This window comes from Phacochoerus africanus, chromosome 4 (genome assembly GCF_016906955.1).
Source record: "Phacochoerus africanus isolate WHEZ1 chromosome 4, ROS_Pafr_v1, whole genome shotgun sequence".
Lineage (NCBI taxonomy): Eukaryota > Metazoa > Chordata > Mammalia > Artiodactyla > Suidae > Phacochoerus > Phacochoerus africanus.
In genome coordinates, this window is record NC_062547.1 from 15331769 (window position 1) to 15352213 (window position 20445).

Here is a 20445-nt window from a genome sequence, read left to right on the forward strand (position 1 = left end):
GGGAAGAAAGGGAGGGAGAGAAGAGGAAGAGAAGAGAGAAGAGAGAGAGAAGAAGAAGGAGAGGGAGGAGGAGAGAGGAGGAAAAGAGAGAGAGAGAGAGAGAGGAGGGAGATAGGAGAGAGAAGAAGAGAGAAGAGAAAGAGGAGAAGAGAGGAAGAGAGGAGAGGAAGAAGAGAAAGAGAGGAGGAGAGAGGAGAGGAGAGAGAGAGGAGAAGAGGGAGAGAAGAGGAGAGAAGGAGAGAGGAGAAGAGAAGAGAGAGAGAGAGAAGAGGGAAGAGAGAGAGAGAGAGAGAGAAAGAGAGGAGAGAGAGAAGAGAGGAGCATGAAGAGAGAGGAGAGGAGGAGAAGAGAGAGGCGAAGAGAGAGAGCAGAGAGAAGGGAGAGAGAGATGATAGGAATACAGGAGAGAGAGAGAAGACGAGGAGAGAAGAGAAAGGAGAGAAAAAAAGGAGATCTGTATAAACTTTATAATATTATAAAAAAATTATATATATATAAAATTTGGTATATATATATATACCAAATTTAAATTAAAATCCAAAGTGAAAACAGGAGAGAAATTGATAGGTTTTTTTTTTTTTTGGTCTTTTGTATTTTGTCCTTTTAGGGCCATATCTACAGCATATGAAAGTTCCCAGGCTAGGGGTCGAATCGGAGCTACAGCCGCCAGCCTACACCACAGCCACAGCAACATAGGATTTAAGCCACATCTGCAACCCACACCACAGCTCACAGCAATGCCAGAGCCCTAACCCATTGAGCAAGGTCAGGAATCGAACCTGCAACCTCATAGTTCCCAGTCATATTTGTTTCCACTGCACCATGACGGGAACTCCCCAAAATTGATAGGTTTTATTGTATAAAATTGAAAAAACCAAAAAAAGTGCTCAAAACTTAAAGATGTCAAATTTTTAACTTACAAGAGATATACATAATTCAAAATAGATGAAACATAAGAAATCAAAATAACAAAAATGTTCTATTACTAATCAAAAAGCATATATCCTAAGTTTAATTCTGTTAAGTAAATAAAATTCCCCAAGTTAGATTTTTATTTGTAATTTGTGCCATATGGCTATAGTTCTAGAAACAATGGGAAATTATTCAATTTGCACATAAAAATAAATATTTATATATTTTATAAATAGTTTTCATACAGAATGTGTAAGGAAATGATATTTACCTCTAGGCTATGGGATCAGTTAATTATGAATTTTTGAAATGTACTTTTCTCATCTATAATCTACTTTAAACTGCAGACATTTTAGTATGTGAATATATTCATTCTATAATTATTTTTCCCAATAAATATTGAAACAAACAAACTGGAGGGTTATTTGAGAATAGTTGTCAATAATTATGAAAATATCAACATTTTTGTTAGTAATTCCCTGGACATAAATTTTAATGAAATTATTAAAATAAGCAAAAGGTTGTTATTGAAAGTATTTTTATTAAGACAAATACCTGAAAAAAAAAACATAAAAATAAATGGTAGAATTTATGTTATTTTTCTATGTTAATTTATAATTGTTAAATAGATACATTATACAGTCAAATGCTCTACCACTGAGCTATACCCACTAAATAGATACATTATGGATATAATTAACTACATGGAAAAGGCTTTTAAAAATTAAAAAGGAAAATAAGAAACTATAATCATAGAGGATGATTGAAATTATATGTATTATAATTCAATGTGTTACATATGCAAAGAATGAAGTAGAACAGTGAGAAGTATTTGTATGTTGAAATTCTGAAATACCTTTTTAAAATTATGTTTTAAAAAGATGAAATTTGGAAGAAGGTAAACCTCTGGATGATGGTGGTAGGAGAATCAGATACAAGAGAGAACATTACACAGGTTATCCAAATATTAGAAGTGGAACAATAGGTCAGATCCAAAGGATGTGAAACTTCATACCATGCTTCCAACATAAGTTATAGATTATTTCAAATACATAGAAAATTTCCTCAATTTTTATAGCTTCAATGATTTACTCAAATATATCATATGCTTTAACTGACAATGAAGGTAAAATTACAGCTTTAATGAACCTAAAGATGGAAAATAAATTTTTTCTTAAAGCATAATCTAACCAAGATACTGAAGAGGTCAGGGATAATGGATGCAAATTGAAGTCCAAATTAAGAAATGTCCTTGCTCAAGAAGAACCTGCAAAGGTATTATTTCTAAATTATATAGGGATATCATTTGTCAATAACTGAGATGCATACACATTATATATGCATTTATATCATATACATATGCTTGATAAAGTATCTATTAGAATCTCTAATCATCATATGAAGAAAAATCTTCAAGGCATTAAAGTTACTTGCTCAAGATCATAAAGCAAAGTCACTAGTTCTCAGACCTTGGCCTGGAGCACAATCTCTTGAGGGCTTCCTCTCTCCCCCCCAGATTTTTGTCCCCATAGGAATACCTTGAAAGGATGTCTACGGTTAAAGATAAATGTCACTGTTTTTTTAAAAAGTCTTCCAAGTGAATGTAATACATGAAAAAAAAATTAGTAACACTGAGTTATATGTGTTGATGGAATTATAAATTTAAAAATTGTAATTCCAAGCCACTGGCAAGTCACAATTTCCCCATTTTTCTTTACAGATGAACCACTTAGCTGTATCTGTTCTACATTCACCATAACCATGCAGGTGAACAGCAGTGTGAATGAGTTCATTCTGTCTGGATTGACGCAGGATGTACTAATGGGGAAAGTAATATTTGCGACCTTCTTGTTTCTATACCTCATGACTCTCTTGGCAAACTTCCTTATTGTGATGACCATAAGATATAGCCAGACACTTGGGAGCCCCATGTACTTCTTCCTTTTCTATTTATCATTTGCTGATGCCTGTTTTTCAACAACCACTGCTCCTAGATTGATAGCAGATTCCATATCTGAAAAGAAAGTCATCTCCTACAATGAATGCATGAGCCAGATCTTTGCAGTTCACTTCTTTGGGTGCATGGAGACCTTGGTGCTCATCCTTATGTCCTTTGATCGCTACGTGGCCATTTGTAAGCCCCTGCGGTACACAACCATCATGAGCCAACGTGTCTGTGTTATACTGGTGAATCTGGCCTGGCTGGGGTCTTGCATCCATTCTTCAGCACAGATTTTCTTGGCTTTGAGATTACCCTTCTGTGGCCCCAATGTTATCGATCACTATTTCTGTGATATGCAACCTTTGTTGAAACTTGCCTGCATGGATACGTATGTCATCAACCTACTCATTGTGTTTAACAGTGGGGCCATATGCATGATGAGTTTCATAATGCTGCTTATCTCCTATGCTTTTGTTTTACATTCTCTGAGTAATCAGAGTGCAGAAGGAAGAAAGAAAGCCCTTTCCACCTGCACCTCCCACATTATTGTTATCATTTTATTCTTTGTACCATGTATATTCACATATACTCGCCCTTTAACTCTATTTCCAGTGGATAAGTTGGTGGCTGTGTTTTACACTATTGTGACACCTTTGCTCAACCCTCTGATTTACACTCTGAGGAATGCAGAAGTCAAAAATGCCATGAGAAAGTTATGGTGCAACAAACTCTGACTCAACGTGGCAAAGAGCAGAAGATGCTAATTGTTAATTCTGTCATTCATTAAATAAAATTGGATAGATGGAAAAAAGAAAATGTTCTACTTCCAGTGTAGACAATATAATCCTCTTCCAGGAGATGTTTGAGGGGATAGGTAGACTATATAGATGACAGATCTGAATTATTTGAAGCCAGTGTCACACAGAATGAGAGAATATGAAATACCACCATATTTGTGGCAGCACAAGCCCATTCCTCACTCTCATTCTGCATTGAGACCTTTGTTCTTTTGAGGCTTGTGGGCCAGAGCCTGTTGTTTCTGTAAGTTTCCGGTTTTGTACATTATTATTTTTTCATGCTTCTTATCCATGTTTTGTAATTTGTTTCTGATTTCCATCATCCATGTTGTTAGCAAATCAGGCCTGGTGCTACTGAGTCTGTATCATGTCTTTTCTGGCTCAAGAGTCAATAACATCGTCACTCCCAAAAACATATGCTCCACAAGGAGCATAGACATCAACTAGTAAAGCCCCTATTTGATGCTTATCTACCCTTTGTAACACCCTTAAAAAATTGGCCTTTCATTTGCCTGCCTATGTACAGGGAAATAACATCACTTTCTATTCCAATAGGACAATTCTAGTTGTAAAAAATATATTCATTGTATTGATCCATAATTTATCTTTATGTATATTAATATATTTTTATTTTTCATGTCCATCATTATTTTTGTATTACTTAGTTTTACATATATACCTACTTTTGTAATTCAAGTTCATGGATACTTCCCTAATCTTTGGTGGTTGAATTAGTGGCAATTTTATAAAATTGTGAGAGTCATAAAAACTAGCACCTCATGGATGAGATCATAATATAAAGGCAACAACCACATATAAAACAGAGCTAATGCCATAACAACCCACCCAAAGAGACGATGTCCACAGGGAGATTCCCAGCTTGGGAACACAGAACAAAATACATCAAAGAAGCTAAATGTCTCATTAGATATAATCCATAGTCCTATTGCATGGAAGTGTTTTACTGACTAGTGGATTGGACTGGCCAGTTGCCTAACATGTACACTTCTAAATAAGGAGAGACTTTTCAGTCTACAGATACTGCAATTGTACATTTATCAAGAAAACTTTGTCTGGTAATTGGGCTTCCTATAGAAGCCCTGCCTGGAAAGGAAGATATTGATCAGTGACTGGGATAAGTATTTTGGTGTTTTAATTTATATTTTTTCATAAATCATTAAACTTATATTCTGGTTCAGGTACTGTTAACTAATAAGTATAGACAATAGGAGCCATTTATGAAGAGTGGGCATTGATCGTCTCTCTGAGAATAAATATAAAGATTATTTTCCTTCATATTTGAAGATTAGACCATAATATGTGGCAGATGATGCCATGTAATGCCATTTTGAGATGTTTTCATGACCTTGTCTTCTTGAGAATATGTCATTGATGGACTTTAAAACTCTGATAATAAAGTTTGGAAGATCTGATTATATTCCCATTTGTAAAAACTTCAGATGTTAACTGGTCTTATTGGTTGATCTTTCATTATGTATAAAAGTATTGAATTACAATTTTGTATACCCGAAACTAATGATATTTTATTGAATTATAATGATAATTATAATTCAATTTTAAAAAGTTTGGAAGATTTATTTATTTATTTATTTATTTATTTATTGCTTTTTAGGGATGCACTCAAGGCATATGGAAGTTTCCAGGCTAGGGGTCAAATTGGAGCTGTAGTCACCATCCTACGCCACAGCCACAGCAATGTCAGATCTGAGCTGTGTCTGCAACCTATACCAAAGCTCACTGCAATGCCAGATCCTTAACCCACTGATTGAGGCCAGGGATTGAACCTGCAAACTCATTGTTCCTAGTCAGATTCATTTCCACTGAGCCATGACAGGAACTCCTGGAAGATATATTTAAAACTCAAATTCTTTCCTAGAAAACTTTTTGAGTACAAATTCTGTAGATTATGAGGCAGGGATTTCTTAATTTGTAACATAAGCATTGATAGGAATCAACTGTAAGAAAAAAAAACTGCAAAAACACAATCATATGGAGATTAAACAATTTGGTACTACACAGCAAATGGATCAATGAAAGAAAATAAAAAAAGAAACTGAAAAGTACCTGAAGACAAATGAAAACAAAAACACAAAGATCCAAATTCCATGGGATATAGCCAAAGCAGTTCTAAGGGTTAGGTTTTTTGTTTGTTTGTTTGTTTTTTCCTTTTCAGGGCTGCATCTCGGACATGTAGAAATTCCCAGACTAGGGATCAAATTGGAGCTGCAGCTGCTGCCCACAACCACAGCCACAGCAATGACAGATCAAAGCTGCATCTGTGACCTGCACCACAGCTCATGGCAATACCAGATCCTTAACCCACTGGGCAAGGCCAGGGATTGAACCCACCTCCTCATGGATACTAGTTGGGTTCTTAAACTTCTGAGCCATGACAGGAGCTCCTAAGAATGATATTTTCAGCAAAACTAGCATACCTGAAGGAACAAACAAAATCTAAACAAACAACCTAATCTTACACCTAAAATATCTCCAAAAAGAACAAAACTCAAATTTAGTAGAAGGAAAGAAATAGTACAGATCAAAGAAGGAACACAATGAAATAAAGAATGAAACAAACAATAGAAAAAAATCATGGAAACTGAAGGCTGGACTTTTAAGAAGCTAAAAACATATGTATATATATATATATGACAGACCTTTAGACAAACTCATCAAGGAAAAAGAGAAAGGGTCCAATAAAATCAGAAATAAAAATGCAGTTACAACCAACAAAATAGAAACACAAAGGCACATAAGAGATTACTATGAACAATTATATGCCAAAAAAATGGACAAATTCCTAGAAATGTGTAATTTCCCCAAACTGAAACTGGAATAAATAAAAAATATGAACAGACTAATTACCAGTAATGAAGCTGAATTAGTAATTAAAAGAATCTCCCAACAAACAAAAGTCCAGGACCAGATGATTTCACAGGTGATTATATGAAACATTTAGTCAATAATTGACACCTGTCCTTCTCAAACTATTCCAAAATAATTGCAGAGAAAGGAACACTTCCAAACACATGGTATGAGGCCATCATCATCGTGATACCAACAGCAAAGATATCACAAAAAAGGAAAATTATAGGCTAATATCTCTGATGGACATAGATGCAAAAGTACTCAACAAAATAATAGCAAACCAATTTCACCAATACATTAAAAGGATCATAAACCACAATCAAGTGAGATTTATCCCAGGGATGCAAGTATGGTTCAGTGTCTGTAAATCAATCAATGTGATATACCACATGAACAAATTGAACAAGAAAAATCATATGGTCGTCTCAATAGATACAGTAAAAGATTTTTACAAAATTCAACATCCATTTATGATGTTATTCCCAAAAGAGGCATAGAGAGAATATACCTCAATGTAATAAAGCCATATGTAATAATCCCACAGCTAACACCATACAGTGAAAAGCTGAAACCATTTTCTCTAAGAAAAAATAAGACAGGGATGCCCACTACTGCCACTTTTGCTCAACAAAGTATTGGAGGTCATGGCACAGCATTCAGACAAGAAAAAGAAGTAAAAGGAATCTAAATTGGAAAGGAAGAAATAAAACTGTCATTGCAGTTGACATGATAATATAAACAGAAAATCCTAAAAATACCGACAAGAAACCTCTAAAGCTTATCAATGAATTTGGTAGTTTCAGGATACAAAATTAATATACAGAAATCTGTTGCCTTTCTATATGTTAACAATGGTCTATTAGAAAGAGTAATGACGAAAACAATCCCATTTACAATTTCATCAAAAATAATAACATATCTGTGAATAACTAAGGTGGATTCTAAAAAATAAAATGAATGAAAGAATATAACAAAATATAATAAAAATGAAGCAGATTCAGAGTTATAGTAGTTACCAAAGGGAAGTGGAGAAGGGAAAAAATATGGGTAGGGAATTAAAAGGTGAAAACTACTGTGTGTATAAATAAATGCATACATAAATACATAAACTACTTGCTTTGGCAGCTTTTCCACAAGTTTAGCATTGCTATCTAATACAGTTTAGCACTGACATGTAAACAGAGGGAAAAAGAGATAAGGAGAAGCAATATCATATAGAGATGAGCTCATGGAGGGAAGAGTGCATTTTGCTTCAAGTTTTAGGAGTATTTTCTGGGGAAAGTGTTTATTAAAGGTCAGTTATGATCAGGAAGATTTATTTTTTTTGAATTATGATTAGCTGAAATTTCTCTGAAAATGCATGTGTTTAGGGTACCAAAGTTAAGGGAGAAGTTTTATTTCATATGTTTTACTAAAACACTAAAATAAAATTAAGTTCTTGTGACTTTAAATTCCATCTCTATGCTAATGGACCTCATTTATATCTATACATTTATATCTCTACTCCAGACTTCTCCCTTGAATATTGGAGTTGTATACTCAACAGCTTGCTTGATATATGCCTTTATAACTCTGATAGGAATATTCATATTTAACTGATAGGAATATTCATATTTAACGACTGATTGTTCTTACCCAAAACATAAGCTAGCTGTAACTGTCCCCAGGAATTTCTATCCTTCTAGTTTCCAGGCAGAAATTATGGAGTCAAAAACATTGATTACATCACAGATCTACACCTAATTTGTTAAACAAATAAAATGATGTGCCTATAATATATGCAGAATACAATAATGTTTCCACTAATTCTACTACCTTCTTGGTTGGAGCTGTCATTATCTCTTACTTAGATCACAGCCAAAAGCTCTAAAATTCTTCCTCCTTCTACTCTTCTTCTGCTAAGTCCATTTTTAGCACAGCAGCTGGAACAACTTTTGAAACTATAGTCAAATAAAAACATTTCTCTGCTTAAAACCCTGAAATTGCTCCATTTCACTTGGGATAAAAGACAAAATCCTTACAATGATCTGAACTTCCGTTGCCTCTTTGGCCTCTTCTAATATGTACATGCTTTCTCCTTTGGCTCCAGCCACACTGACTTCCTTATAATTCCTTGACCACAGGATTTCATATTGTGATCTTTGCTTCAGATAAGAAATTCTCTTCCAGGAGATCCTTGGCTAATATCCTCCTCTCCTTAAGGCATTATTCTAATCTCTCTTCCATAAAGCCTGCCTTAGGCCATATTTAATACAGCATTCCTGATCCTCTTATCTTACTCCATTTTTCCTTCTTTTTACACAGCAATTTTCATCTTCCAACATTTTATAATATTTATAGTTTCTTGTCTATTCTTACTAGAATGTAAACTCCAAAAATGTGTGGGTTTTTGTCTACTTGTTCAGGAACATATATCAACTCATGTGTAGAGTGTTTTATAAAAACAGTTTAATAAAACACTGTATTCCTAAAGAATCATAAGTTGAATTTGACCCTGGGAGTTTTATATGCACATTAAAGTTTGAGAAACATTGCCACAGGGCACTTGCATCTAAGGTTGCAACACTATCAACTTGGTTTCAGACTTCAAGAAGGGAAAATCAATTTGGGAAATACACATTCACTGTTTTAGATTCCAGCTTGGAGGTTAATGTGTATCCCTTCTGGGTAAATCCAACTGTGGGGAAATTAGTCACAGAATTACACTTAGCTGCAAATGGGCCCTGGAATGCAGGCTGTGCTCAGGTGGTTGTGAATGCTGGTAGCCCCCTCTTACTGCAGAGCAAGAGGAAAATAGATTCTAGTAGATAAGTAGCATTCTCTGCCCCTAATGCCAAGCCCCTGGAACATCCACAGAAACATTTTTCATTCAAATTAAATTTAATTTGTGTCTTTAAAAGAATTATTGTTAAATCTCCAGTGCCTAGAATAACTCTGGTCAATAAATACTTATTGCATTAATAAATAAAAGATTACAGAAATATAAAAACCATCAGAAGTTGGAAAATGGCATCGAAAAGATGGTCCTTCATATAAAACCATATGGCAATACCAAATAATAAAGAGCAAAAGGAAAAAAATAGAATGTAAATATGAAGAAAACACACAAAAAGCCAAAATCTGATTCTTTGACTAGAATAAAATTAATAATCTCCTACCATGTGGTGGTATTTATAGGAGTGTATACATCTGTCAGAAGTCATCTACTGTATGTTTAAAAATGGTGCTATTACATGTAAATTATACTTTAAGAAGTTGATATAAAAATAAGTAAAAATACTTCATTTACATTTCTCTCTTTCTCTAAGTGACCAATTGACCTCAATATATTATAAAAATTGTAGAAATTTTAATTAGTAAAGTTTCATTGTCCCTATTTATATTTTACAAGTATAATTAGGATTTATAAGAATTATTATATCTAACAGTAATATTTTCTAGAATATGCAGTAGGAGAAATTAAGAAACTTACTTAAAGTCACAGAAACATAAATCATGAGGCTAGAATTCAATTAGATCCCATTTATTTGAATCTTTACCTGGGCTCAGAGCTTTGTCTGCCTTAGAAAAGATCTGACTTAAAAGACAGAAACTTTGGTGACATTTAGTGTTCCATACCTCAATAGACTTTGAAAGTGTGTTTTTTCTTGGAGTAGGGTGAATGGGTGGAGGCTTTGGTAATTGAAAGGGAAGCATCTGTCCCTTAGGAATGAAGAGGAGGGACGAGGGCTCTGTGGACAGAATCTGCCTGTTGGCAGCCTTGTCTGGGACTAATTATCCCTACATTTGCTATGATTCTGGATTAACTGAACTAAGTAGCTCATTTAGCAAATCCTTCAGGGTTGGGTGGGAAGGGTGGACTCCTTGTTCCTCCAAAGACTGGACATTTGTGAACTTTTTATGAAATTCCTATAAATATCTGATGGAGGAAGGAGGAATGTTTAATTCACATGCTCTGCCCCGGAATGATTTGGGATAATGGAAGTGGCTATTTAGAGATGTTCCTAACACAGTATAGTGGGGATATTTCCTATTCATTCTAGAAATTTCTAAAAACAGAAGAAACTTTCTGCCAGTGTTATGGACCCTTTTAAAGAGTCTAACAAGGCCTTCTAGGAAGGGCTGGCTGTGTATGGAGTATCCTCTCTCCCCATAGATCCTGCAGCAGAAAACAGAGTGGATCTTTTTGAAGTTCAACTTACACACTGCAAACCCTGCACAGGATTCATCTTCAGAGTAAATCTGCATTGAAAGAATAAAAGCTGTGAGCTCCCACTTGGATGTCATTTCTTTTATAAAGAGAAAAGGTAAGTTTTCTAGCCCAACTGAACCATTTCCATTTTCTTGCTTTTCACTCAAGACTGGGTTTTTAGGACCGTTGCTTTTATCCAGTTCTGTCTCCTGAGAAAGATGAAGTTCAAGAAAAATGTTTCCTTCCATGACAAAATTCTGAAGTTTCAAGGTTCCCCAGCTGCTACTGGTCTCTTCTTGATACAGCACTGGCTCCAGCCTATTCTTATTGGAAAAAAAAGGGGGTATATTAAATAAAGCAGAGGTATGTTATTCTACACCTGCAGATGTCTTGTTTGCAAAGCACAACAACAGGAAAAGGATGGGGTGCATGTTGATGATATGCAATGAGTATGCATTGATACTGCTGACACAGTGAGTCTATGGTACTCTGATACTGATTTTCCTGATCTTATCTTACTTACATTCAATGTCCGGGACCCACCATCATCCCTCCTCACAGCCTCGGATTACATTCTCTTTCTGAGGCTGGGGTAAGGGATAAAAAGAGGAGTGGGAGAGAAGGAAACAAACTCGCTAATGAAATCCTAGGGCAAACTCCTCTCTATCCCTAACATGGGTCTTTGCTCACTTTGGCATTGGGTGTTTTTCACTGTTTCATCCCCTGATTCTTCTTCCTTCTCAGGCTTTTTTTCACAATCATATTTTTCCCTTTTTCTCTGATCCCTGCCATATTTCATATATCTCTATATTGCCTCTTCTTTCCCTATTATTTTTCAAATATATGTAAAAAATGATTTCTTTGTTTGACCCAACCTGATGTTTGCATACATCTGAGAGTCAGGACATACATGGAATGTGTCAGGGGTTTTCTTCTTTGCCGGCTTATGACTTCCAGGCTGTATGCTGACTCCCTCCTGATGGTTGGAGCCTAGTGCTTTGCAAGGGAGTGTAGGGTGGCATGTTAGAGAGAGATTGCCATGAGCACAAAGGTTTGAGTTCTGGTCCTAGTTCCTCTGTAATTACCCTCTGTTAAACCCTGCCTCCAAGCTTAGCCTAAACTTCATGAAAAAGAATAAAATGAACTTGCATTAGGAAATGGCAAAATCAAATAAAGAGATAGTAAAGAAAAATGAGATAAGGCTATAATTAGGGATTGCATAATTCAGTAAACATGGACACATATGCAACACCTATCCACCCACACGCACACACACTTTAAATTGGTTGGCCATTAGCGAGTTATTCGACAGTGTTAACTTGGTTAGGACAAGCATCAACAGACACCGTGGGAAGAAACATGGAAAACAAGGTGATGGCATGGAGTTAGAGGACTTTGAGGGCCACAGCGAGGTTTCTGGCCATTGCATTTGAAAACCTTATTAGCCCTTGCATTACATTTATGATTCAACATAGTTTATTCCTTTGCAAGAGATAGCAAGGAGGTAAAACAAGAAGGGTGGAAAGAATGAGGAGAAGAGGAAATATCTGAAACTGGGTCTTTTTCTTTCTCTTTAGAAACATAGATTAGGCCTGTGAGGGCCCATCTAAACAACTCTACTATTGGCCATTTGTAATACCGATGTTTATGGAATGTCAGCCTGACATGGTAGTAGGTTTGAGCTAGTAATTCTCACGATGTGAACCCAAAGAAATATCTTTCTCGAAGTGTTCTTTTTCTTTGGATAAGTGTGTGAGACATTTTATTTAGAATCTAATGAGTAGTAAATAATGCTTGAAAGGAAATATTCTGTTCTATGTTTTGGGGATATAAATGTAATCCCTCTTTAAGGCACTGGAATTACTCTCTATGATATTAAAATAATAGATTCAAGCCATTGTACTTTTATCCAAACCCATGGAATACACATCACCAAGTGTGAGATTTAAGGTAAACTATGGACTTTGGGTGATTGTGATCTGAGTGTAGGATCATCAGTTAGAAGAAACACACACTCTGCTGGGAGATGTTGATAATGTGTCAGAGGTTATACCTGTGTGAGGAAGGGACTATGTGGGAAATCTCTGTACCTTCCTCTTACTTTTGCCATAAACCTAAACTGCCATAAAAGTATTAAAAATAATAACAATGGCAACAAATGATCCTATTAAATCTGAGGGGAGATATTTAAAACATGTTTCATCCAAGATCCAGATAGGATCAGAGATAAAAATAGAAAAATGAATAAACTGAACTGAGAATATTTTCTTCAAGAGTGTTTCTCCAATAATATCCATGTTTAACCATATTGGAATAGTGCTATTATTATTTCTAAAAACACAGAATTGTTGCATAATACTTGAAATATATGTAGATAGATATAAAATATTTTTATATTTTAATTTTTTTCCTAAAAATGTTTTAGGAAAACTCAGACTAAGATAAGGCACGTATTAGCACTCCATTTATTATATGAAGGCTAAATCTTAAAGTGTTTAAGTCATTTGATCAAGGGAAATATTCTTTATGCAGTTCTCAATCTCCATTGTAATAAACATTTTTAAAGGAATTTACCTTTTGTTCTCAAAATACAAAGACCTTGATCCAAGGCAACCGGTTTCTGAACCAACAGATGGATCTGGGAGGAGCTTGGACATCTGCAAATTTCCAAAGATTCATAGGAGATTAAAGGTGGCTGGAGGTAACAGGGCATGAAACACAAGGAATACAGTGCAACCCACTGATCTTCCCAAGATGTCACTTTTCCTCTCTGCAGATTAAGCCTTTGTCAATGGCATCTTACCTACAACCATTGGCATGTCAATGAATAACAGTGTGACCGAATTCATTCTTTTTGGATTGACACAGGATGCAGGAAAGCAGAAAGCAATATTTGGAGTCTTTTTGATTCTATACCTTGCAACATTGTTGGGGAACTTTCTCATTGTAGTGACTATTAAGGCCAGCCAGATACTTGAGAGTCCCATGTACTTCTTCCTATTCTATCTGGCCTTTGCTGATGCCTGCTTCTCTACAACCACAGCCCCCAGGTTAATTGTGGATGCCCTGTCTCAGAAAAAGACCATTTCCTACAACGAGTGCATGACCCAGGTCTTTGCAAGCCATTTTTTTGGCTGCATGGAAATCTTTGTGCTCATCCTCATGGCCTTTGATCGCTACGTAGCCATTTGTAAGCCCCTGCGATACACAACCATCATGAGCCGGCAAGTCAGTGGTGCGTTGGTGAAACTGGCCTGGGTGGGATCTTGTATCCACTCTTCAGCACAGATTTTCCTGGCTTTGAGATTGACCTTCTGTGGCCCCAATGTGATTGACCACTATTTCTGTGACTTGCAGCCCTTGTTGAAACTTGCCTGCATGGACACATATGTGATAAATTTGTTAGTTGTTTCTAATAGTGGAGCCATATGCATGGTGAGTTTCATAATCTTGCTTATCTCCTATGTTGTCATCTTGCACTCACTGAGAAACCACACTGCAGAAGGAAGGCGGAAAGCCCTTTCCACATGCACCTCCCACTTAATTGTGGTTGTCATATTTTTTGGCCCATGTATATTCATATACACACGCCCGCCAATCGCATTTCCAATAGACAAAATGGTGGCTGTGTTTTATAGTATTGGGACACCCTTGCTCAACCCCCTGATCTATACATTAAGGAATGCAGAAGTAAAAAGTGCCATGAAAAAGGTATGGTGTGGCAACGTGTGACTTCAGTGAATAAATGATATACAGGAATTTTAATGTATATTTCCTTAACAGATTAGCTTTGTTTAATAAACAGGAACAATAACATATTTTTGTTGGGAAACCAAGAATTAAGAAATATGTAGGTGTAGATAAAAAGATAGCTATAGATACATCATATCTTTATTCTAGAGGAATGATTAACAATTTTGAACACTCTCCGATGACTCTTACTTGAATTCTATCAACATATGACCATATTCACGTAGTAATCTATAGAGATATTTCTCCAAAAAAAATGTACTACCGACATAAGGAGTATTTGTGCCTGTGTTAGCATTGATTCTTTTTCTAGATTTTATTCCAGATCTTATGAATGTGCTCATAGGCGTTAATCCATAAGGGGCAGGAATCTTACAGAATCAAAATTGCTGTCCTGACCATCTGAGGGTTCGAGAAGATGTACTGAGAAAATATTGCTCTGGAAATTAATGCCTGAACCTGTCTCTGTGGTGTATCTGCATTGATGGACCCTCAAACTCCAATAAAAGCTGGAAATAGCAGTGAAAACCTAGACTATCCTTAGGAGTTCCCGTCGTGGTGCAGTGGTTAACGAATCTGACTAGGAACCATGAGGTTGCGGGTTCGGTCCCTGGCCTTGCTCAGTGGGTTAACGATCCGGCGTTGCCGTGAGCTGTGGTGTAGGTTGCAGACGCAGCTCGGATCCCGAGTTGCTGTGGCTCTGGCGTAGGCTGGTGGCTACAGCTCCAATCGGACCCCTAGCCTGGGAACCTCCATATGCCGTGGGAGCGGCCCAAGAAATAGCAACAACAACAACAACAAAAAAGACAAAAGACAAAAAAAAAAAAACCTAGACTATCCTTGGAAAACCTCTCAAAGTTCTAGGCAGAGTGAGGCTGGGTGGGGGGAGTCTTATATTTGACTTTGTAGGAAATATTAGCCAGTCGATTGCCCTTCAGAGTCTTTCACATTGCTCTTCCTAAAGGAGAGAGAAGGGGAAGTAAGAGAGTTTGGCAACAGGAATATGCAGAAGAGGAAGTAAAGGGAAGGAAGGAGGACAGAAAACAATTCGTGTTGAAGGGAGAAAATGTGAAAAGTAGTGGTCATTTTATCCAAGTGGGAGAGAAGGAAGTTTATCTTCCATATATTTTGAGAATCACTTTTGGGTATATGAACATTTGCAGGAAAAAAAATGAAATTTCAATATATTCCTGTATTATTAAGCTCCCTTGGGTATTATGTTTATTTGAGTATTGGGATATAAGTTTTTTTTTTTTTTTTTCACTTCCCAATAACACCCAAAAACTCAAAAATCCAGATTTCTTGGGAGAACTTGAAATCAAAAAGTCAGTTCTAGTGCTTCTCAAGTTCGGCCCTTCAGTTGTATATGCTATTTTTAAAAACTGTGTATTCTCACTTTTGAAAATAGCCGAGTCTGTATGTATAATACCCACTCAGCACCACTACCATCACCTTATAATCTCAAAATTAAATGGTATTTTTTTTCAGTACCCAAGTTTATAATTCCTACTAAATTGGCACCACGAATATTCCTTTAATGATGCAGGCAATTGAGAAAAGAACACAATGAACTTCATAAGTATGTGAAGCCTTTCTATCAAGTGAAGACAAAATGTTATCGTGTTGCACCAAAGATCCCTAATTGTTCTGATATAGAAAGTGGTGGCAGGAAAAAAAAAAAAAAAACTTTTCAAGACCATAAGGGACATTTATCAGATCATATTTATCAATATCATATTTTCAAGTGGCAATTTTGTTTCACACTCCCTCCAAATAAACCTCCTGATTTTTCTAATTTTATATCTAATGGTTCTATTTTTAAAGTATTTGAATCTGGTCCTATAAGGATTATATTTAAGTGTTATTGGTTCTTAAGTAACAAAGACATAATCCAAATAAAACTTTAATTCTTATCTCTTGTTCGCTCTTTGAGTTTAATAGATTGGGGAAATTTTATTTTTTGTCTGTGCCTAGATGAAAACCCAAGAATTTTATTTTCATTAATAGGTAATACAAAAACCAGTTTCACTTAGATTTTAGACAAAGGCTAATTAGAAAAATAGTCAAAGGACACAAAAGTCTTATTGACCTGGTGTCTTAACCTGGCTACTGTCTCTGGGCTTGAGGGGTATCGAAAGTTTTTATTTTCTTTCCTTTTGGTGACTTTTTATAGGTCCTCTCATCCTGGTGTTCTTGACCTAGAAGGAAAATGTCTATTCCTTATAATCATTAGTGACTCCTTGCTTAGCCCTTAGAAAGCCAGGGATTACTTTAAAAATTCTGCACTCTACTATGTGGCTCTATTGGTTTGGTCCTTCAAAAATTCATGTATGCCCTAAAAAAAAGAAAAAGAAAGGCATTCCTATCGTGGCAAAGCAGAAACAAATCCGACTAGGAACCATGAGGTTGCAGGTTTGATCCCTGGCCTTGCTCAGTGGGTTGAAGATCTGGCATTGCCGTGATCTGTGGTGTAGGTTGGATCCTGTGTTGCTGTGGCTGTGGTGTAGGCCAGCAGCTGTACCTCCAATTGGACCCCTAGCCTGGGAGCCTCCATATGCAGCGAATGCGGCCCTAAAAAAAAAAAAAAAAAATGGCCATGTATGGCTCCACAATGGCAGTCTGTGGGGAAACATCCATGCATCTCTGCCCTAAGGAACACTATTAATGCAGAAAGACTGTTAATGTAGGCTGATATCAATGACCCACACTAGCCTGATTCCACCAGTAAGCCAGTCTCCTTCCTGCCTAGACCTTTCTGATCTCAGTCCCTTGTACCCACCAATATGGAGGACCTCATGCTAGGCTCTCAGAATAGCACTCAACTGCACAAACACACACATACACTCACAAACACACACACACACAAAGTCTGGGATAAAGACCGGGCACATCTCTACAGTGATTTTCCCCAAGGTTGTTCTCACAAACCACTCTCCCACTTTATACTCTGACTAGATTTATATCCTTTGTCTAGTTGTAGGATGCTTACTTTTATTATTTCCTTTGGTTTGGAGACAGGCACAGAGTGATTTGAGCGAGGTTGCTAATTGCATATCTATTGTCTCTAGTCAAAATTTCAGCTTTAACTTTTTTTACTTAAGAAATGTTAATTCATAACTACTTTGTACTAACACTGGAATTCAAGAGAATTCGTCTTCTTTTAGAAAGGGATTGTACATTACTCCAAGTAGAGAAGTATTTTTTGCACTCACATAAAACATACATTAAATGGACAAAAATTTGTACAATTATTTATAAACAGGGAAAATGACAAAGTGAATTGGGTGGAGAATGACTTTAAGAAGGAATAATGAAGAAAGAGGGAAGGATTACTCCAAGCACAAATGAAGAAAAAAAAGAGCACAATCTGAAAGTTGAGAATTATGTTTTATTTGGTGAACAGAACTGAGGAGGACTTAAGCCTAGAAGACTGCTCTGAAGAAGTAAGGAAAGAGCCAGGGCATTTAGGAGTTTTGCAAAACAAACAAACAAACAAAAAACCAGGTAGTATGAACATCAAAATGTTACTCTTAATAAAATATACCACTGTAACTATGTCTGGTCACTTGTGATATAGCATGATAATGTGAGAAAAAAGAATGTATACAGGTATGTATAACTGGGTCACTTTGCCGTGCAGTAGAAAATTGACAGAACCTTGTAAACCAGCTATAATGGACAAAAAGAAAAAAAAAATAAAGAAATCCAGGCATCTCAACAACTTCAGCACTATTCTTTGTATGGAAAGATGTAAGAATCTGGGCTCTTTGAATTGTTCCTTTGATATGTGCCTTAAGTATCTAGGGCCAGTATCCTGCTCTGATTTTCCAAGTATATATCACATTTGCCCTTGGAGCCTGGGTGGAGATACCAATTAAACTTCATGGTCTGATGGAGTTCCCGTCATGGTTCAATGGTTAACGAATCCAGTGAGGAACCATGAGGTTGCAGGTTCGATCCCTGGTCTCGCTCAGTGGGTTAAGGATCCAGCATTGCCATGATCTGTGGTGTAGGTCACAGATGTGGCTCGGATTCTGAGTTGCTGTGGCTCTGGCGTAGGCCGATGGCTACAGCTCCGATTAGACCCCTAGCCTGGGAACCTCCATATGCCATGGGTGCGGCCCTAGAAAAGACAAAAAAATAGTAATAATAAATAAACTTCATGGTCTGAGAGTGGCAGAGAGTGCGTGTGAGTCTAATATTGCAAATAAAAAAGAAAGGAAATATATTTATTGCACAACAGACAAAACACAAACCAAAAGCATCCGTACCAGAGATTGATCACTATGCTTTACCCATTTTCACAATGGCTTTATGAGGTACCCATGGCAGCAGACACTCCCATGCCTGCCTCTTGTTCATATGGTGACTTTGCATAAATTGGAAATGCTTGGTCTGCAATCAAGACACTTTACTTCCATATAGCAAATTGCCATAGCACACTAATTGTTTACAAGACTCTTCCCTGCCATCTGTCAAAACACTTCAGTAATAAAAATATACATCTTGGATACTTTGATGTAAAAATTCCTTAGATGGAGGGCCCAAGTACACACACATGTGTGGCAGCTTTGGATGTCCCCTTTAGGCAGAATCAATTCTTATTGATGCAGTTCTACACCAAGCCAGGGAAAATTCACTCTCCACTGGGAGACATTTTGCTACTATTAACATTCAGTTAGAGTCTCACAGAGTTATTCTTAATACTCTGGGTTTTTGTGGGGTTTTGTGTGTGTGTGTGTGTGTGTGTGTGTTTTATTTTTATTTTTTGTCTTTTTGCCATTTCTTCAGCTGCTCCCGCAGCATATGGAGGTTCCCAGGCTAGGGGTCGAATCAGAGCTGTAGCCATCAGCCTACGCCAGAGCCACAGCAACACAGGATCCAAGCCATGTCTGCGACCTACACCACAGTTCATGGCAACACCGGATCCTTAACCCACTGAGCAAGGCCGGGGATCGAACCCACAAACTCATGGTTCCCAGTTGGATTCATTAACCACAGCGCCACGATGGGAACTCCATAGACTTTGGTTCATTTTTAAGAGCAAATAACAACATTTACGTTCTTCGGGGTTTCAGGGAAGATAGAAGCATTAGCCTTGCATGATCAGAGCCCTGTGTACACTTCTGATTTTGCTTCTTGCCACTCTCTACTTGGATTGCTATTCCTATTCATTTTTGTTTTTTATGTTTCCTTGAAAATACCATAGTATTCCTTGCATTAGAATTTTCTCTCTCTAGAATCTTCATCCCACTGATCTTCACATGACTGTTTCCTTATTAACAGTTTTGCAAATTATTGGTGCTCCTTGGTGTTAAACATACTGGTTAATATATTTTAGGAGTTCCCATTGTGGCACAGTGGTTAACAAACCTGATTAGGAACCATGAGGTTGCAGGTTCGATCCCTGGCCTTGCTCAGTGGGTTAAGGATTCGGCGTTGCCCTGAGCTGTGGTGTAGGTTGCAGACGTGGCTTGGATCACACGTTGTTCTGGCTCTGGCATAGGCCAGGGCTACAGCTCCAATTAGACCCCTAGTCTTGGAACCTCCATATGACCTAAAAAGGTGCGGCCCTAAAAAGAAAAAAAAAGAAAAGAAAAGAAACCAAAAAAGTATATATTTCACAACTTTTTCTAACGTCATCTCAATAAAATTAAAAATCTGCTGAAACATTACCTGCTAATAGAATCTTTCCCCAACTACCCAGCATGAAGTACCTTCCATGGAATAATCACAGCCCTCCACTTCCATTAACTCTGTTCTACTAATCATATTCTGCCTTTTTGTTTTGTTTTGATTATTTGTTTGTGTTTTTTTTTTTTTTTAGGGCTGCACTTGTGACATACTTTAGGTTCCCAAGTTAGGGGAGCTGCAGCTGCCGGCCTACACCACAGCCACTGCAACTCAGGATCTGGGCCACATCTGTGACCTACACCACAGCTCACAGCAATGCCAGATCCTTA

General features: G+C 36.9%; 2 protein-coding genes across 2 annotated transcripts; both read left to right on the top strand.

Annotated features, from left to right (window-relative positions):
- The first annotated feature begins 2637 nt into the window (after positions 1-2637).
- Positions 2638-3611, top strand: LOC125124053 (olfactory receptor 4C11-like). Its single transcript, XM_047774232.1, has one exon. It carries the CDS (start codon positions 2674-2676, stop codon positions 3586-3588), a length of 915 nt encoding a protein of 304 aa, XP_047630188.1. The 5' UTR covers positions 2638-2673; the 3' UTR covers positions 3589-3611.
- Positions 3612-13549: 9938 nt separating this feature from the next.
- Positions 13550-14464, top strand: LOC125124054 (olfactory receptor 4C11-like). Its single transcript, XM_047774233.1, has one exon. It carries the CDS (start codon positions 13550-13552, stop codon positions 14462-14464), a length of 915 nt encoding a protein of 304 aa, XP_047630189.1.
- The last annotated feature ends 5981 nt before the right edge of the window (positions 14465-20445 follow it).

Excerpts from the sequence above, each read along its gene's own strand:
- LOC125124053 (XM_047774232.1), top strand. The coding sequence starts at position 2,674 with ATGCAGGTGAACAGCAGTGTGAATGAGTTCATTCTGTCTGGATTGACG.
- LOC125124054 (XM_047774233.1), top strand. The coding sequence starts at position 13,550 with ATGTCAATGAATAACAGTGTGACCGAATTCATTCTTTTTGGATTGACA.